This window comes from Anopheles cruzii, chromosome 3, assembly GCF_943734635.1.
Source record: "Anopheles cruzii chromosome 3, idAnoCruzAS_RS32_06, whole genome shotgun sequence".
NCBI lineage: Eukaryota > Metazoa > Arthropoda > Insecta > Diptera > Culicidae > Anopheles > Anopheles cruzii.
The window spans coordinates 64,251,105-64,271,120 of record NC_069145.1 but is presented as its reverse complement, the minus strand read 5'-3'; the positions used below and the strand labels follow the sequence as shown (position 1 = coordinate 64,271,120).

Genomic DNA, 20,016 nt, shown 5'->3' with positions numbered 1-20,016 from the left:
CAAATATAAAGAAAACTCAAAATTGGCTAAGAAAACTAAAATATATCATTTCGGTAAGTCCAGCAATCTCAGTCTCATTACAGTCCTTGATGCATCCATTTATAATGTTTTATCGTACGCCTCCTGTCGATCAGTAAAATTTGGTCTCTTACCACGAGAAGGAAAGTCTCCTCGAAAGCCTTTGTAACGATATTGGTAAATGGCTCTTATCGACAGGTTTAGTGCTGGGTGACGCTGCGGCGGTCATATCAAACTGGACTGATTTGTTGCATTGCGACAAGACAACAGCATATTTTCGATAACCATGTTCCGGGTCACAATCACATCGTCACGTTTCCGTTAGTCATTGCAGTTGGTTACTCGTGCTGTTCATCCTTTTTCAGGTGGTAGGACCAAAACCATAGTTGCTGGATGAGACTACCACAGAGAATAGCCGTTGCGTAAAGGTCTGACGTTACGAGAGTGGTATCATAATTTACGACCATGGTCTGCATAGCAGCCCGAACGGGCACCCTTGAAAAACGCATTCAATTTTCCACCCACTTTCGGTGCCTCCCTACCGCCTTCTGTCAGATGATTCATGAGGATTCCTTGAGACAGGTTACCATATAACAGGCGCATGTTTTCCGGGTTGGGGCTGCATTTTAAATTACAAACCTTGGCGCTACGGAGGAGTGGAGTTTATACAACAAGTGGAGTTATCCTTTTATTGTTTTATTTCTGCCTTCGGGTTGATGAAGTGGCTCGGTACTGCTCTACGCGCTTCACTACCGCCCAGCACGAGCACGTGAAGGCTTGTGGTATTTTTATCGGGTGGCCATAATCGAACCGCCGCTGTTCAGTGGGATGTTGCCAGTGGAATGTTTTATTGATTAGCATTGTCTTGCGACAAAGGGTCGATTATTTTTCAGGGGCATTTCAAGCTGTGTCGAGTACCACTTGGAAGCGGACGCCAGGCTTTAGAGCGATGGAAAGTCTTATTCACTTTTTACCAATTACCTTACCGCACGCATGTATCATGTTATTTTTAATCTTTGATGTCTATTATGTCATCAATGCTAAAAGTACGAATGGTGGGGGCTGTAAACAAATAAATGACTGAACAAAATCAAAAAGAATAAAATAATGTTAGGAATTTTCAACATCAAGTGGCGTTTAACACAAGCGTCATTGATCCCTATCGCAAACAAATGCACGATAAAGAATATCACTGAGGAATACCATTTATGACAATTATCTATACGTGAGCACGCGAGTTCGTTAGTGACGTTGATTTGAAATCTACAACAGCAAACGATTCACTGATAACACTACACCAAAATCATGCCCATCGGCGGATCGTAAGAGAGTCACCAGTTCCAGCGGGGTTGTTTGGTTTTCTAATCTTTATTCGGATCGGTTCGCGTTACAATTACATAGGTTCTTCTTACAATTTGCAATTATAGCACTATCTATCGGAACGTCGCACAAGGTTGGCTCTGAACGATGGTATCTCTCCCCAGCCCGGGCATCACACATCGGTCGAGGTCTGTCGAATTCGCGCAGGTTACGCTCTTTTTAACGCACGATTGTGTATTCTGCAAAACGTGCGGATCAAACTCGAAAATGAGCGTTCATGAATCTTGAACTACCAAATCGCAAATTGTAACAGCTCTTATGTTTTGTTGTTTAACGATCGGTTTAACGTCACACTCCTGATAGCAGTTTGAATCCGGTTCGGGTAGGTGTGGGCCGGAAGCCGGGCACGACCGACACTAGAGCATGTTTGCTTTATCTTTTGTAAAGATGTGAAATTCTCTCCGCGTTCCGCGTTCCGCGACACGTTAACACGCTACTGTCTTTTTTCATTTTTGATTTCGCTATCAAGTGAACCACGCTTGGCAAACCACTCGTCGGTACGGTTTTCACTTCTTATGAGAGAATAAAATGCAGATATATTTTCAATAAACAAAAATAAAATTAGAGCGGAATTTTGATTCCTTGGACGAATTGTAAAGAAATTTTAGTGTTCTTGTTTCGCTTGGTTTGGGAACAAATTCGAACTCGCTTCGTGGGCGCAGCTTCCGTTTTAACGATAGGTTGTGATTATGGTGCGGAACACACACGCACGAAACGAGTGAGACACGACTGTACGACACACGATGCTTCTAGAGTAAAAACTATGGCTACGTTAAAACGGCTACGGTCGGTTGAAAACAGAAACAGAGAATTATTCTAACCAAATGTTTGCGACCCGCAACGGGGGTCGACATGAGATTGTAAGAGTTTCCTTTGAGTTGTTTGAGATGGCGGAGCATATTGTAACATCTCCTTTCAAAGAATCAACCTCATTCAGCACGCAGCCAACGGGCTGTGCGCTACATGGCGGTTGATGTCTTTGCTAATGGGCTGCGTTTTGCGCGCGGTTTTCAAAACGCGATCTCGGATGGGAAATTTTTCGGTGAGTATCGTTTGGCGGTGGAACTACTACACAATGATCTTCTCCAGCGATTGGCACTTGAGTCACAATAACACTACTCTCAGAAAAAGGCATCGAAAAATGTTGCTTGTATGTGCTATTGCTACTGTTTGTTTGGCGGCACGAAACGCGCAAGTGCTCCGTCACTCTCAAAAAGAAGTTGGCGTTTTCGCTCCTCTGGTGTTTGCTAATCGTGTACTACTTCACACACACACATCCCTACTCTACAGACAAGTTGTTCCCTTGTTGCGTCCCTCCTACCATCTCGATCTACGTAGAAGACACGTTGAATTGGTTAGTTTTGTAATCGATAAGAAAAAGCATTTCCCAAAAAGCTCAAAACGTTTTCCACGAACTATCTAAACTGGTGGGATATTGCTCGTACAGGTGTGTAAAGGGGAGCCACATTGTATGTGAAGTTGAGTGTAGATAAAAACGAAAACAAAAATGAACCGCACTCGATCACTGTGCGCGTAAGGACATTATGAATCGGTTCACATAAAGCCAACACAACACACATGAGTTATAGATTTAGCGCCACAAGGTAAGAGAATGCGACCAGCTTCAAATAGCTTCATAGCGGTGTGTTTGGGATATTTTTAGCTACCTAATGCATTGCTGGCAGTAGTACAAACTCGTAACTGGTATGAAGCAGAAAAGAGCTGCGCGAAACATTCATTTTGCGAGTTATTAACGATGTCGATAGTCTGCTGCTTTGTCCCGTTTATGCGTAACCCACACACATCACGAAACACACCACGCTCGACGGGAAGACTGATATTTACAGATGCGTACATTGAGAGTTGATAATATTGCCTCCGCAGTAGGGACCAGGTTGGGTGTGGTGGTGTAGCCGGATCGGAAATCTGCCACTTAAGGATCTATGAGATCATCTGCTTTGCCAGATTTCAGTGTCCAAGCCGTATACGCGAGCGAAATCGGTTTAAAAAGTTTGACGTTCAAGCGCCATAAATTACATGGCCATAAAGCCTTCTCTGAGGGCTTTGCATGCAAGCAATTTTAGTAGAAGAGATTCTTACGATCGAAAATTCACACGAAGAAATTGGAGATTAAAAAAATTGGTTATCAATGCGTAACAACGTTAGCTGGTATAAAGTGTGGCGAACAAGCGACAAGCGCATGAATAACAGCAAGGCGCCTTCCCTAATCATCGTTTCCTCCCACTTTTCCCACTGCGCGTAGCTATACGAGCTTTCTTTATCTTGTTCCCCTCTGTCTTAGATTAGGTGTCGCGGTTGGTCGCTCTACTAGATTCTGGAGTTGGCCGTAGTATGTTTTCTCTCTTTTGCAATCCTGCTGTCTCGCTCGAGTATGGCCAAGGGGCATTGTTTTGTGTTGTTGTAGTGCAGTCAGAAAAGGAGGATTGTGTGTTAACATTCCGTGCGAGATTCTAAAAGATGGCGGCTAATTTTCCTCCGAAGCTGCTTCGGGTGTTGTTGCTGCTGCTGGCTTGCTTTTGGCGATGGGCTGCGAGGAAGTTAACCGAATCACTAACCAGCGTGAACCGCGGCGTGATCGTAACTGCCTTAATCGATCATCAGCTCGAAATGGACCGAACCCAACCGTTCGTATCTGTCGTGCTTAACGTTATGGGCCCAAGCCTTGCACTCTACATTGATGATAATTCCACCTGAAACAAGCACAACAATGAGGCAAACATGAGGCAAATCGTGCTCAGTGCGTCAAGGAAGGATTGATACTTACGCACTGGACGCTCGAAGTGCACCGCCACCAGCGGGCTCAGGTAGCCCTCGGAGTTTTCATACGGATAGTAGTAGCCGGGAAATCCGCGCCGCGGATAATACTGGATCTGTCCGACGTTTTCGATGTCGGCGGCGTTCTCACCTTCGCACGAAACCCACACGGTGTTCATCTGTAAAGTGGTTCAAAGCGATACCGGTTATCGGCATTTGTCCTCTTCACCATCTGTGCTCATCGTACCGTGTGCCGTTCCTTGGCTTCCTTATCCTTGATGTACTCCTTCAGGTCGGTGGGCATGTTCGAGGGCAGCGCGTTCGAATCGTTGTAGAATTCCGGAACCCAGCCGTAGATCTTGTTGAGCTTCAGGAATATGCACGGGGCGCTCTTGTGGTAGTTGTAATGGTTCTCCAGCGTGCACGGACCGTACTGCTTGATGTCGACGTCGCAAACCATACCCTTCGGTGGTGGCTGGTTGAAGTCGCAGTTGTAGATGTTCTGACCGCGGCCCGACACCTGACCGGGAGTTCGGTAGTCTGTGGAATATGTAAGCGTTTGGGTGACGTTCGCCAAGTCTAACTCTTTGATCTCTGTTATAAAATAATCTAATTCAAGCTGGTAATTCGGGAATTCCGATCATGTCCCGCAAAGAGTCGGTCTCTAATGCCGTCATAGGTTTGGGTTTGGCATACGATATCACTCGTCATCGCCATTAACGCAAAGAGCGACAACATAAAATATCGCACGAATTGCGATCATGTGAGCTCGGGATTGTTAACTGATTCTCGGGAGCTCCCTGTTCCGGCCATGCCCCCCCCCCCCCCCCACACTTTGTATGAGTTTTGTTGAGGGCCCCCCACGAGATTTGGCTGCTACCATTTATGCTTGGCACAGAGTCTCGAGAGTCCGCACGCCCTGCCCGCGGCAGTAAACTCGCTCTGTTTGGTGCTTGGTGTAAATGTCATAAACAATACGAAAATAGAACACTCTGCGCTCCTTTCTGGTGTGTTGTTCGTGGTGGCCTCGTGGCGACAACGGCAGCCAGGGCAGTACACAGCAGCGCAGCTGGCATGACTCCATCAGACGATGGTTTTATTAATTAGTTTGCGGTTTTAAGTTTAATATCACGTGAGTACGCTCTACGCTCGCTTCCTTCTGCTATGCCAAAAAAGCCATTTCAGAGCTCCAACAAAAGTGACCAACCAAAGCGACAATCGAAGGCGGCCATTCCATAGGAACCAAATTCCCCAATCGGAAAGCCCAGCCAGCTCGTGGCCGGTATCGTTTCGTTTTTACCTTGCAGAAAATCATCCAACGCGTCCGTCCACATCTTGTAGTTCTTCTCCTCGGTGCCCTTGTACCAGATCAGCGTGCTCTCAACGTTGTCCTCGGACGGCAGGGGACGGAAACCCAATCCTAGCCGAAAACGAAAAGGAAAATGAACATAAGTAATAATCATGAATGAGTGGTTACCGACCGGACCGAGAAATTCTTATCATTAATTCAAAATAAGCCGTAACATTCTTCGGGTGGAAAGCTGTTGCTTTTTGGAGTCCCATACTGCTGCTGCCGCCCCCTCCCAAACGGTCGATTAGGGAAAGGAATTTCTGAGACATAATTTACCGGAACCGGGGAACCGGAACTTTGTTCTGTGTTCTAAAAGCGTTGCATTTTTTACGATAAAGCATCCACCCGAACCTAGAGTCCTCTGTGCGTACGTGCGTAGCTTCGTGCTCCAAGGCGCTAGGCGGCCTCACCGAAAGCGAAAGCTTCTACTTCTACCTCGGGTCACGGGGTTCACACCGAAAGGAAGTCCACGAAGGCTAATCGGTCACGGTAGCCGACGACGACGTTCGGGGCAGCAGTGGGTATGCGGCGAAAAGCGGTTCTGTGTCGGCTGTCGGTTTGCAAAAATGCGGACGAGGGTTTCTGCGCAGGAGCACCCCCGGACCGGAGCCGAGGCGAATCCTGTAAGTAGGTTAATTTCTGGTTGCTGGTGGGGTTTTTGTTTTGCTTCCAACTTTTCGGTGGTTCTTGTTTCTTTTCGAGTGCCCGATTGGTATTCTTCGAGCGCCAACACACCCACACACATACCCTGGCTGCGACTGGCCGAAGGATCCGAATGTTGTGCTAGGCGAGCCACCGAGCGAACAACCGAGAACCACACCGGGGGGAGATGAATATTGCCAAAAGTAATAAAAGGAAACATAACGCAGGCACCCCGAAAAGACCAAGCGAGCGAAATCCTTGTAACACACACGTGCTCAGTCGTACGTTTTCATGTCAACTTCTGGTTCTCGCAGGGAAATCCGTAGGAGCAGGAAACTTTTTGAAGCTGAGTGTAATCGTTAGTCGGTTGAAGGATGCCAACTGACTCTGATGATAAACGGAAACCTACTTTTAGAAGATTTTCTCCGTTTGTTGGCAAAGGAAAAAGGCGCACTGCTTTGATCTGAAGACGTTCGACGATCTGAAGACGTTCGAAAGGCGATTTGTAATCGTTGTCCTTTCGGAATTGTTCAAAATGTTACGAATCGTAAGACGGTCTTTGATCTTTCCTGTGCAGATGGAAGCATCAATATTTTTTGCAGCAAAAATGTATTCTAATGCTGATGCTTTCATTGCGCGTTGTCGTTTGTAGAACATAAATTTGCCACATTTGTGGAACCAATCAATGGGACGGATTTACTCCGAAGCTAATTGTATAACGTGTCAGAACAGAACAGAACCGGCCGCTTCATTAGGGGTTGGTGTGGTGTCGAGTTAATGATGATTTAATTCTCCTTGTTGATCTACTTCAACTGAAACGTGCATAACCTTCAAGTATTTCCTTTCGACGCATACGATACACAACCGAACCTCCGTCGTTCGCGGCGCGGCGTTGGATGGTATCGTGTTTCAGGTCACACCGAAACCGCGCACTTCACGAGATGAGCACACGATGTGAAATAATTTGATCGTCAGTTTCCTGCCATTATGCAACGTCGGCAATTCAACGCGCGGTGGTGGCGCTCATCATCCGTTGTGTTGGACGAATGCTACACTTTTGCCGCACTTGGAATAATTTTTTTCCTTCAACTCGACCTCGCGGGGAAAAGTGATGCAGTAGAACTCTGGAAGACGAATGGTTTACGAAATCCCACAAGCACACAAGCGTCTTGCGTTTTCTTGTGTCTTTTTTGGTTAAGAATATCACAAAATCCTATGGCAAATATGCCACCATCGATCTCCACAACAATCGATTGCGGTTCACCCATCCGAAAAGTCACCATTCGGTCATCGAAACCGAACGAACGGAAGCGGATGTGGGTCTTTTTTCCGTGCGTCGCTCCCAGCGGTCAAACGACGGGGTTCGATGGTACCGATCACCACCCGGCCAATGTTACAATGTCAGCCAACGACCTCGATATATGGATGGGGAAGGTTTCTCGTTCGGTAAAACTCATTCAACCATGACCACAATAATGTGCACACGGGTTAGGGGTGCACTTGCGCCGCTCTCATTTTTATACCGACAGCAGACAGACTCCATCGCCGAGCGACATGACGGTCACCGTTCGCCATTGATGAAAGCGCGCTAAAATTATACCACAACAGGTTAGCTCTAATTATAGCCGCCACCTAAAATGCACGCACAGCAAAAAGGATTGCGACTGGCCCCCCGGTTTTGTATGGCAAGTCCGCGATCTTCGATCCGGTTGAAGGTTTTTAATAAGTACGACGATAACTGATCACCGTCTCCGAATCCGTGGCGGGACTAGAAAAAAATTTAACAGAATGGACTCACGTAGGACGGTTGGAAATGCACAGCTCAAGCTACTCACCCGGATTGGTGCCGATCAGCGACTGATCCATTTGCCACTTGGGAATGCGAGGATCCAGTGTTTGAAAGAAAACCCACATGCACACCGCAACCAGCGCGGCCAGAACGCTGTAGAAAACTATGTAGAATGTGCCGATTTTCGCTGGAAGTATAAGATGTAAGCGATGAAAGCGATTAGTGTCAGTTGGCGGATATTTGAGTTTATAAATCGAAATAGGAATCGATCATGTTTCGAGATGAGTTGGTTTTCTGCGTGCGACGTGCCCTGCAAATTATTAATTGGTGGAAACAGTTCGGGTAACACTTTAGAACCTTGAAGTCTGAGAACAACCATCTCGGAGGCAGCATCGCGAGCACCAGGGTTCGAGGGAATTAACTTTCTTGTTTCAAGGATCGTGTACCTCCGGATAGGTATCAAGGTGTAAGGGCTCCGTACGCATTGCAGTTCGTACTCGCAGACCTTGGTACACTTTAGCATTATGGCCGTAGTCAATAATGGTCAATCGTTAGGCACACGAGCGATCATCAGATATCCATACATTAGTGAGTATCGTGCCTAGCCCGTCGGAGCCGTGCAAATGCCGCGGTGAACTTCAAAATCGTCCGCGCGTGACAAAAATTTGCGCCTCAGACGGTAGAGCGCGGCCGAAAAACGCGGCGGGCTCGTTACGGGAGGATGCATACCAAAATGTTCATCTGAAAATAAAATGGACCCAAAAAACCAGCTGACCAAATGCCAAACCCGCGCCGCGTCCCCCGCTAACAACAGGTGCGCCGGAGCGGGCAAATGTTGGCCGGTTTTTGTGTAAAAATAGAGTACCCCGTCGATAGTTGCTAGACAGATTCGGAAAGGACTTTGAAAAAGCATCGCGCGGAAAAAGAAACAATGAGTCAAATTATCTGCAGGACTAGAAGGTGGAAGATAGGGGAAAAACCCCGTGAGTCCACAAATGTCCAACGTAACATGACGACTGCTGACAACCAGCAAGCTGTTGGACCGGTGAAGGATGACAGGATTACGTCAGATTGTTAACGGAAAGTATGATCAACAGGTGAAAACTATTTAAAACAGAAAATTGTCCTAGGTCAAGCGAAGACACCATCTACCAGGAGTGACTTTTCAGCCCACCTACCATACTTCGATCACCGGTAAGCGACACCTGTTTGTATTTGGTCGATCAAGGCACAAACACACTCCAAACTCCGATCGCTTGTAACGCCACAAACAGCATTTCTGTCTTTTCCCGTGAGTCACCGGAAAAAGGTAACACAACACCAACACAGCTAAATAAAACGTCTCGGTTCCAAAGATCGTTTCCGATTCTGAGGTGGAACACCGTTATGGCGATCACTGTTTGCTAGAGAGCAAATAAAAGTAACAAGTTGTTGAAAATATGACCTCGTTGTTTTGTAACGACCCATTTGTTGGGTGACCTGCCATTAAGGGACCGCTCAATACAAAGCTAACTGTCCCTGTCACTGCATAATATATCAGTGTAGTGGCTTGGGTAGGCCACAGTAATCATATTAATGAGCCTACGCTGATGATGATTTAATGAATTTTGGGGCAACTACACCTATCTGCGCTACAATCTTCGGTTAATTTCTTCAATTACAAAACTAATTTCAGATAACTAATTGTTGCTCAATTGTCAGGCAATTTATGTCGGCCGCCGTTCTCTGAACCGTTCTAGAACGGACATGTCTGTGGAAAACTTTGTCTTCTTAACATTCAATGACTCCAGAAACGGATTAAGTTGGGCGGAATGTTTGAAAACAAACCTTCTGGAGTTCACACACATCGATACCCGGGCACGTACGCACCAACACCAGCCGAGGCCCTCCGGTGTAACACGCATACAACAAGTGTTTGTGCGTGCCGATGGTTGCCATGTTAACGGGCCGCGCCGAAAGCCCAGAAATCGATGCTGGTGTTGGTTGTGCCGGGTGATGTTTTGCCGCACCCACCGCAAGCATGGGCGGTGACCGATCGCGTGTCTGTCACACACAATGGTTATGAGGTTATGTTGTAGCCCGCTCGTTGCTTCGTATGCTGATCGACAGCAAGCGACCGTTCACGCGGTCATCCACCGATTGGCGAGACCGCGACTGGAGCGGCGTTCGCAGTGATGAGTCGCCGGCTGCGAAATCGAATTAATTAAGATTGGATTTCACAATCGCTGAGGCTCGGCGCAGGACCCAGGACCACCATGACACCACTGAGGTCACCGAGGACACCAAGGGTTAAATGATGGGGTTAGTTGGATTTGTCCAATTTATGACCTCCTCTCGGGGCGACGACGGGTCTCGTCGCCTGCACTCCGCAAGGGGCCAAGAGATCGAAGCTGGTGGTACAGGTCCCGTTATGAGGGTAAACAAGAGCAAGAATAGGCTTTGTTTGATTTATGAGTGGCATTTTCTTGGCCTGAGCCAGCTTTACAGAGCGCGTGCATCCTTCTCCGTGGTGACAGATGGCGACCCATATTTTTCTGTAAGTCCTGGGTTCACGCGACATTGTCGAGTCCTGCGTACATTTTCTCGCCACTTGAGATTCTTTGCCGGGCACAAAACAAAGCAGAGACGCTGCTTCGTAACCGATGAAGGTTTACCCCCCAGTTGCTCCACACGCGACTCGGACGAAGGTCTCCAATGGGACCCCGATTGCCTTCGTGGCGGCGATTCGCGATTCGCGGGGCTCCATCGCCATCGGCATGCGCCGCACACACAAGGCAATCGCTCCAAGGCCTTAGTGTCTGAGTCTCGAGACTTTGCAACGCTCGCGACTATGTTGATACCGCCAGAACCAGAGAAGTAAAGAGTTTAGAGCCACGTTTCGCGGGGCGCGTCGTCGAATGGACGATAAAAGGCGGCCTTGTTTTGGTACGCAAAAGAAGCTCGCAGTTTGCCGCGAGAGCAGCTCAGGTCGCTAGAAGTTTGGAAGTGTTTGGAGGTGCGGTTTACATCAAAAGTTGATAATTTGATTTGTCCATTATAAAGTTAAAGAGAGCTGATGAGGTTCTATAGTGCATACGAGAAGGACATAGATGGAGAGTTTTCTTGGTTCATCTAAGCTCGAACTATTCATTCCAGTGGATGGTCTCTGCTTTGAACATACACCAAAAAACCAAAACTTTCAGCACAAACCAAATCACCAAACACGAAGCTATAATGTGCGCGTAACAGAGCTAACTGTAAAAACAATTTCAGTTACCGAATTTCGATTTCTATTTTCGAAGGTGCGAATGGAACGTCCGAGGAACACTTCAATTCGTTGGAGATCCATGAGTAGGTGTGGTTTGCTTCATTCGTTTGAAATAAACAATAATACGGGGCAACGATAATACAGGTAAACAATAATACGGGTTTTGCTGATTTACTAACCATACACTAGAGATTAAGATATTGCATTGCGTTTACAGTAGTTGGAGGTAACTCAAATTTAGCCATCTCTCGGATGCTTGTTTAAAGTGAGGGATGTTTATGCTACTGGCAAATAATTAAACACGCGCCGCACCGTATTAATCGATGTTGCCGCCTCGAACTGATAGTAACCATAGTTCAGTGCGCTGTCCGTGAATCGTAAACCCGGGACGATGAAGAGCTGCCAGCCAACTGTTCGAATAGTTTTCGCGCAGCTCCCAAATGAAGCATATGGTTTCAGTTATTCTGCCAAATGTTGGACACAACCAGCACTCAACTTGAAAGATTTACCACTGAGTTAATGGCATGCCATTTTTCGGGAGAAAGCGGAGGTTTCAAGTAAACATTACGTCAACACTATGCTCCGTCCAGCTATTTCTCGATTTGTTTTAGGGTAACTCTATTCCCCTTTTCCAGGCTGCGGACATGTTACCCCAAAATTTCCAGTTCAAGACTGATGTTGTCCTTGAAATCGGCATGTCTTCAGCACAGCGCCGAGTTTATAATAAAATCGCATAATGAACTAGGGGCACCACCGGACCCTGTGTCGTTAGACTGCGTCATACTAGCAAGGACAAAACAGGTTTAGTTGGGACCCTTTTTTCTGCTGCAAACAGTAAGGGGAAGATTTGCAGTAAAGCAAATATGTAGAAAAAAGGCAACGGCTTGACTCTATTTTTGCTCTTAGCAATAGTTTAATGGGCTAGAAAATAACGAAGTTGCTGAAGTCCGAGGAAAGAAAACTGTGCTAAAAGAAACGACGACGATGAAACGTTTGAAATTTATAGGAATAAAACCCAATTATTCAACATCTCCCTTGCCGTTTGTGTTAACATTGATGTGTTAACCATACGCCACTCTGGCTCATTAGCTGACCCGTCAGTGCTGAACAATCTGTTGATGCAAGTTGATGAATACATTTAATTCATCAACTTCAACCCACCGATCTTTGTTGCCGACCACTTAACGTGACCTAATGAAGCTCGCGCTTCAGTGACGTTCTTGAACTATTGCTTCTTCCTATGAGAAAGACTCACAAACAGCTTGCGACCTCACGGGGTTTATCGAGTGCGAAAAGTAAGCAACCGATATCTGTGATATCATAAATGGATAGCAAAACAAATGTTCGAATACGGCCGATTGGGACTTGGTATGCCGGTCCTAATCGGATTTGCAAATATCCACGGGTTCGATTGGATTCGGCGAACCGCTACGCAATAGAGAGGCCTCCCTGGCCGTTGTTTGCTGATTATAAAGAGCAATAAAACAGCGCGACAAGCATCGCTCACACAATTCGCCCCGATACGGTACGTCAGTGTGGCAATTGAGAAGATCGACGCCGGGACGGCGGGATTTTTCCTATTGTTCCGCGGGTGGAAGGTTGTGTGCGCTATCCGAGAGGGTGGTTATTGTTTGGGTCGTTCGTTATAATATCGATGCGAAAATCGGTCAGCCTCAGCTCGGCCCCGTCCGCAACGGACGTATTCCGGATTCCGAGCAGGAAAAGGGCCAGGTGATGGCCCGTTGGCAGCAATCGTAAAGGAAAACGACTGGCGACCGCCAGCCGATTGGTTCCGGCCCTGGGGTTGTAATGGGGTCGTTAATGACGTCGGACCACACATTCCGCCGGTTCCGTTTACGAGTATTTGAGTAACCGTTTAGCAAGTTTTCCTGGATCCAGTGGCGCGTCGCTAAAACAAAAGTCTGCAGCTTTGGGTAAGGTCGAGAAATCCTAGTGTCGCCCGTCTGGGTACTTAGAGACGAGACGATGTCTGGCCGACAGCAAGCTATGATGAAGTTGCTCCGGAGTTCTGACGGAATGCTGAAGTGTGGCGTTTCGAGCGAATAGTTCTGTCACATGGGAGCTTCTTCGCTCAAACTCCAAAGGCTCTTTCGAGGGTTTTGCACTAATTCTTAAGCTATCCCAACACATAAGCATAAATAAACATTTTTTAGAGTGTATTTCTGTATTTCTTCAACTGAGTTGAATTGTAGTGTAATGAGAGATACTTTCGAGTACGATATTAAGAATGGACCCAAAGGAATGGTGTATAGAAAATTCAAGGTTAGGGAAAGGTTGGTGGGATAAACAAAACTTCGCCCACCGAAGTCTGCCTCAAAATAGCGTAATAGTCAACTTAGTCCAAGGAAGCACCCAGGGTTTTGGAATGGCCATTCCTCAAAGTACAAAGCGTTGTCTTATTAATATTCGATTTGCGACCGAACCGTAAAATGCTTTAGAGTTATTCGGCCCGCTGAATTTTCAATGAGTTAAATGTGGTATCTAGAAGAACCCAGAACGACACGTAACGAAGAAAAAGCGTTGATCATCTTAATGATTCTTGACACGTTGCCTTTTTTCCTTCAACAATACTCGTCAACCTCGAGGATCCTCTGGCGACAACTTACCCCAGGACGTTGCAGTTCGCCCGAGCACGGTACCCTCGGACGAGTTGTACAGGAACTGTGAGAACGGGATCGGTTCCGGTTTGCTGCGGACGAAGGCTTCATGTTCGGGCGCGGCCACATTTGTGGTTGGCGATCGGGACTTGGACATTGTAGCTGTTTTGGAACCTTTACACTTTGCACGCCGGAAACAAGAAGGGGCGAGGATACCTAACCACGAAACACACACTCACTGCACAGCACAAAAACAAAGAGGGGAGGTTCTGGTTTGCATTAAATACAAAATTAACGTCACAAAAACGGGGTAGAAACCAACGAGGGAGAGATCATCAGAGCACGAATATTAAAAGTAGAACTAGGACCTCGGGCAAGCGGCGGGTGGCTAACCGACTGAGAAGTTCCAACTCGACAGGGAGAAGGAGAGAGGGAGATTGAGGGACACAGTCTGGGTATTTTCGATCGCATTCACTCCACAGCACGGGCCATCGTTGCGATCGGACGTCGCGAGGACATCAGCAAACGTAGGAACGTATCCAAAATTATACTTTTGGTCCGAGTTGTTGGGGCGGATGACCGGAGCAGGGAGTGCCGTTTGGCGGAAGAACAATAATTTAAATTTACATTTGCTTCGAGCGTCTCTCGTGCCACACACCTCACACACCTTGGAACAGTGTTCTTGGGACCTGAAACAGTGTCTAGTGGTAACTACTCTGCGGCCGGGAGCAAGAAAAACAATATGCCAAAGGGGCGTTTTGGTTCCTCCGATCGTCTTGGGCCGGGGCGCGGTGTTATGACCAGTGCTTCTTCTTCTTTGCTACTCTTGCGGTTGCTTAAGCTTGTAACGCACACCTCACGCACACCACTGCAAGGCGAAGAGGCCCAACACAACGAGAGAGCGGATAAGGATTTTGAACTTAACGCAAAACAACGGTGTGCCAAGTGTTGGTAGTCCGGTGCAAAAAGGACACAGACCCCGGCCGGAATATGATGGCACCACGCTCCTTAAGCATATCACTACAGCATCCCAAGAGCACGCGGTCGCCGCGCTGAGCCGTCCGAAGATTATTTTTAAACGCGATATAGCACCAATTATAGCGGCACACACAACCCTAGGCCCTAGGGCGGGTTTTGAGTCAGCGCGCACCAGAGGTTAAGCTAAGGCCACCGCCGCCGCCGCCACGACACACGCCGATATCGTGCCAACAGAGTCAGAAAGTTCGCAAACGCCGTACCACAAAACAAACGAGAGCTGCACAAAGACCGTTCCGCGAAACCCGCCTCTCGCGAGAAGTGAAACCCGAATGAACTTTTTTATCCGAATGAAGTTACGATTTTAGCCGAAAGTGAAACCCGACTAAAGAGCGAAGACGCGAGCTCGGCTGCCGGTGTGTGAGTATTTTCCCGCTCTTGCACGCACACACACGCACTAGCAGGCAGGCCCATAGGGTTACCAGCCACGGGCTACCTGCGACCGGGATACTCTGGCGCCTTGCTTAAGGACCTGTCGTTGACAGGCATTGGGAAAGGGTTCGACAAAAGTAATGTTGCCATTCCAATTGGATTTTTTTCGATTCTTCGCAAATGAGAATAAAAATAAGCTGATGATTTAAACCACATTAATAATATCATTAAATAATAATTTGCAGTGAACGGTTCCACGATTCAAACACGCTTTATTGGGACATCGATTAATTTGCATTGTTTCACATTTTATGATCTTTGATCTTAATAAAATAAAGAACATATTGAATTTTATTTTCATCAACAAATTAAGCGTATTAGACGCAGTAGCTAATAATTAAAATTCTAAATTAATTGACGAAAGTGGTGACGATGTTATCACTCCTTGTAGTTAAGTTAAATATTAGATTTCAGACCCTCAACCGTAAATTATCGTTGATAATAATATGCATTGTTTGAAGTAAAACGTGTTGCGGCTTGAAACTGGTCACCCTGTCAACGATAGCAAACCTGTTTTTCTGTGCGTGTATTGTGCGGTTGCGGCTATGTGTACTTGAGGAAGTGCGTGCGAAACGGTTCGTGCGATGCGCATGTGTTGCGGGTTGCGGGAATTTGGCGGCACAATGCTCGCTCCGTGTCCGAAACAAAGAGGAAACGATTCCATTGTTGTTCCAACACACATACACGCACACACACGAACATACGAACACAATAACCTTTTACAAGGTTTATTGAGCGCAAAGAAAGTGAGGGAAATATTTCATGAAATATTTCAACCGTATCCACACATTGCCGAAGACCGGAAGCGCAACAGGATCGTGAGTCTCGCTCGCGCTATTAGAATTGTAATTAACAAGTATTGTTACGTGTAATATATTTCGATTATTTAGGATTTAGGATTAAGGATATTTCGTCATTATTTAGGATTAAACCTATGTAATATTGGTGTTAACGAACGAATTATTATTAACGAAAAATCAGCAGGAACTAGGCTAGCCCCAGTTTAGTGACAAATTAATGATATTTACGAAGAATTTGTTCAATTTTGTTTAGGATAAAGTAACGATTACTGCTCTTGCTAACGTTGCCCGCACTCGATAGGCCACGTTAGCCAGAGTAGGTAGGTCGAATCAATGATTCACAGTGGTAATCGAAAGGAAGCCCGCCACGAACGGTACGAACTAAACCCGGTAGCTATTGGTTTCTAAAACATACCAAAGCATTCAATTATTCCACTAAAGTAAAAGTAATATCTGTGACGTCCGCCAAGCGAACCAATAAGGCAGTTCCACGACGATGCCTTCCCTATGTCGGACATTACAGTCAATACAGGATCCAGACATTACTTTATCCCCGGCATCCATTATTCAAATGAAGTGTAATTTTACATACACGCCGGGTTCAATAGCCCTGTCCCTTACAGTTCAACCATCGAAAAGGACATTCGCGCTGGACCGGGCCGGGCAGCGGCCGAGCCTTGTTGCCGCTTCGTTGACCTGCTTTCCGAAAGGACGCGGCTCGGGACATGTTTCGCACTATTTCGATTATTGTCACTGATAAGGGTTGAGCCGAATGAGGTCGTCGACAACCTTTTCGGGGTTCTCCGCAGGTCGGGGCATCGCATCGGAAGGGGAGCAACCGTCGAAGGGGCACAAGAGACATGTCCTTTACATTAACAAGCATTGTCGCACGCTCTCTGGCCGAAATATTGTTGTGAAAAAAGGGATCAACTTGGGAGGGTGTTGGGACTTGCGAATTGCGAACCTTCGGGAAACGCCTTACGAATTCCTGATTATCCTGATTCGTTACGAGGGCACTGTCCTTGAAGACGTGTTTCTTCTTAATGATGGTTGTTGCTTCAAAGACATTCGCGCGATTGTAGAGCACAACGGTACACGCCCTTTCTGTGGTTTCCCGATGATGCTCATTAAATTGAATTACGTACTGCATGTAGGTTTTGAATATGTTCACATGTCGTTGCTTTATATTTTTAATCTCGCTAATTAGCTAAATGCTAATTCAACCAACTTTTATTCTTAAAAATTGTCTTTTTGCACATAATTTTATGCTTTCGGCTTCGAATTTCGTAAAAAAGAAAGGGGAGCGATAAACGCGATTTAAAGATTTCCACATTCGACATAAAGGACCTTAGTTTTGTTGATTGACTTTGGTTAATATCGACTTCATAGAAGAATGGTAGAAGCATCATTAAGTCAATGATGAAGGTTAATTGCGAATCGACAAGAATGAGATACCTTCCCGTGTGCTAATTTTTCTTTACACAATATTGTGCGATATCGGAGGTTAATTATAGTCAAACTCTCGTGGACATTTTAAGGTCATTCGTGACATGATCTTGCTCCTTAGGAGTATATGAGATAGACAGAGCAATATTAGATTGTGCATCATTTAATAACATCTAGCCATAGTAACTTTCTCGTCAGCACTGTCGTTTACAGTCGAGAAAAAGCAATAGAAAAACCAAGGCATCTCTTAAAGTCACAATTCAAAACCAACGTGCCGGACGCGGTCATACTACTATTCCCCAGCATACTTACACCAACTGGCCGGGGTGCGGCCAAAGATTACGCCTTCATCAGGATTCCATAGGAACAGCCTAAAGCTCTCCGCCGTTGACCGGTTGCTGGGCGTGCGGTAGTACTGCTGGAACTGGTCGAACGGTTCCTCCACTGGTTTCGGCATGTTTCTGGATCTTTCTGGGTTTTCAAATCACGACGGAGACCGGGTTTACTGGATACGAAGAAGGAAAAGGGCGCAGGGCAAAACAAACCAAGAAACATTAATTTTTTTTGAGGGGCATGGGAATGATTTCAGCAGCAGTGTTGGTGACACGTTGGCTTTCGTGAAACAACAGACACAAGCATACACACACACACACGCGTGAAGACACTTCTTCGCTACTCGCACTGTCTGTTTGTGGCCAAGATTCGATTGTCATTCGGCACGTTTGTTTCTCCGGAGATGCTGATGATGATGTCATGGGATGTGACCGGGACATGAGGTTTACGACGCGCCGTGGCGTCTCTGTGGCTGATCGAAAGACTAGAGCCACCGTTCAGCGTTCGTCCTGTCGGCCGGAGGAGCTACTAAATGCAAATCACTGCACGAACTATGGCGCTCATCAGGGCATGGAAGAAGAGGGATCCTTTAATCGGTTGAGGCTCAACACAGCAGGAAGTCACTTGGTGTACTATATTTAAGCGTTAGCTTCACTGTGCGCCAGTATTGGGCTAGAACGTAGACTGTGAACTGTACTATCTTCATTGCATTGGCACAGAAACAATATTGCGATAGCGCTCTTAGTATGAGTATTTAAAGCATTTTTTCGTAAATTTACTATGCATCTTCCAACTATCGGACCACTTAGAATCGGGATCACTTAAACTCGAGAGACATACCGAGAAATCACCTCTATAAAAGGAGCTTCATTTCGCAATTTTTGCTTAACTTTATACCGTAAACTTCACCGTATTGTCAACTTAATTAGGTACATAAGCCGAATCAAAATCTGTGGCACACTCGAATAGCAGTATTGATTATCCTTGGACCTGTGTACACTTTGAGGAGCATTCTTAGCACAAGGAAACCCACCGTTCGGAGGAGCACCACCGCGGAGACTGGCACCAAGACGTTACAAGTCGCGCGAACGATCAAGAACCGACTGAAGACCAGTGCGATCTCTCGATCACGTCGGGACTGGCCTGGAACTGCTCCGCGGATCGTACGTCCAGCGATCGCCTAGCGATCCGGCACATCCTCCCGGTGGCGAAGGGCAGCAGGCCACGAGCAGTGCCGCCCTTTCGTTGCCCGCGCTTCGGATGTCGGATCTGTGTGCCACCGCGGATTTAGTGCAATCTTTTAATTTAGGAAATGTGCCGTATGGTGATGAGCTTAAACGAGCGGTAATTTATAACGCGCGGTGTAGTCCACGGCCACAGCTGAAACCCCCCGCCGGGCGGCCAACCCTGGCGGCGGCCAAGGTGACGACGGACGGGGGGAAAGTACGTTGGATTAGAGCATCGCCGGAAGGAGATAACATCGGGCTACATTGCGGGAAGCAGAATGGCCGCTATTGTGCAATATCTTCAAGATGCAGCCATCGGTAAATATGAATCTAGTATTTTCTTAGAGAAAACAAATAGTTTTTGTTTAGCTGCAGTTTAGCGATATCAGTGATGAATAACTTTCGATAAGAGAAACAGTTAAATGCGCTGTGTGATGGTTGTTACATAGAGAAGTGTATTTGAATCAACCGGGTTTTTAAGGAATACTATTCAACTTAATGAGTGTTTTGTCGAACATTTAAAAAGAAAGTTGATAAACAATCGTCCAAACTTTTTTCAACCATGCCATGTCTGCTTGGCAATATAATTGTTCAATCGAGGTTTCGCTCAAACAAATTGCAATGTTCTGTGTTGCCAACCGAGTAAAAAAAAAATCCGAGTGCCAGCTGAGTCTGATATGGAGCATCCAGCAGTAGCATTACAAAGCCGGTCGGGAAAGAGTGTGTTCAATTTAGGGGATCAACCTTCTCCGTCATCGTTCGTCATATGTTTTCACTGCTAGAATTCCACGGCGGCGAGTGCTGGAGGTGCGCTGGAGGCTAGTAGGTGTTAGGTACGGCTGCACAGTGTCTAGTGTCCGAGTCGGCTCCAGTGGTCCAGACCAGCCGTAATTCACGCCTTAATAGACGTTGCCTTCGTTGCCA

At 46.6% G+C, this 20,016-nt stretch overlaps 1 protein-coding gene across 2 annotated transcripts; it reads right to left on the bottom strand.

Annotated features, from left to right (window-relative positions):
• Positions 1-1,375: 1,375 nt before the first annotated feature.
• On the bottom strand, positions 1,376-19,010 carry LOC128271361 (sodium/potassium-transporting ATPase subunit beta-2-like). 2 transcript variants are annotated; one of them, XM_053008849.1, is made up of 7 exons: positions 18,900-19,010; positions 17,846-18,038; positions 8,002-8,142; positions 5,474-5,593; positions 4,421-4,713; positions 4,184-4,352; positions 1,376-4,109 (listed from the first exon to the last, which is right to left on the bottom strand). In XM_053008849.1, the coding sequence occupies exons 2-7, from the start codon at positions 17,988-17,990 to the stop codon at positions 4,006-4,008; spliced, it is 972 nt and encodes a 323-aa protein (XP_052864809.1). In that variant the 5' UTR covers positions 17,991-18,038; positions 18,900-19,010; the 3' UTR covers positions 1,376-4,005. The 2 variants fall into 2 exon arrangements, with proteins under 2 accessions (XP_052864809.1, XP_052864808.1); XM_053008848.1 differs by lacking the exons at positions 17,846-18,038; positions 18,900-19,010 and adding an exon at positions 13,830-14,070.
• Positions 19,011-20,016: the final 1,006 nt, after the last annotated feature.

Bases quoted from the DNA above. Each gene is read 5' to 3' on its own strand.
- LOC128271361 (XM_053008848.1), bottom strand. From the start codon at position 13,977: ATGTCCAAGTCCCGATCGCCAACCACAAATGTGGCCGCGCCCGAACAT. The intron at 4,353-4,420 runs GTACGATGAGCA...ACCACTTTACAG, and splicing joins AAGCCAAGGAACGGCACACG to ATGAACACCGTGTGGGTTTC. The intron at 4,110-4,183 runs GTAAGTATCAAT...TGCTTGTTTCAG, and splicing joins GCACTTCGAGCGTCCAGTGC to GTGGAATTATCATCAATGTA.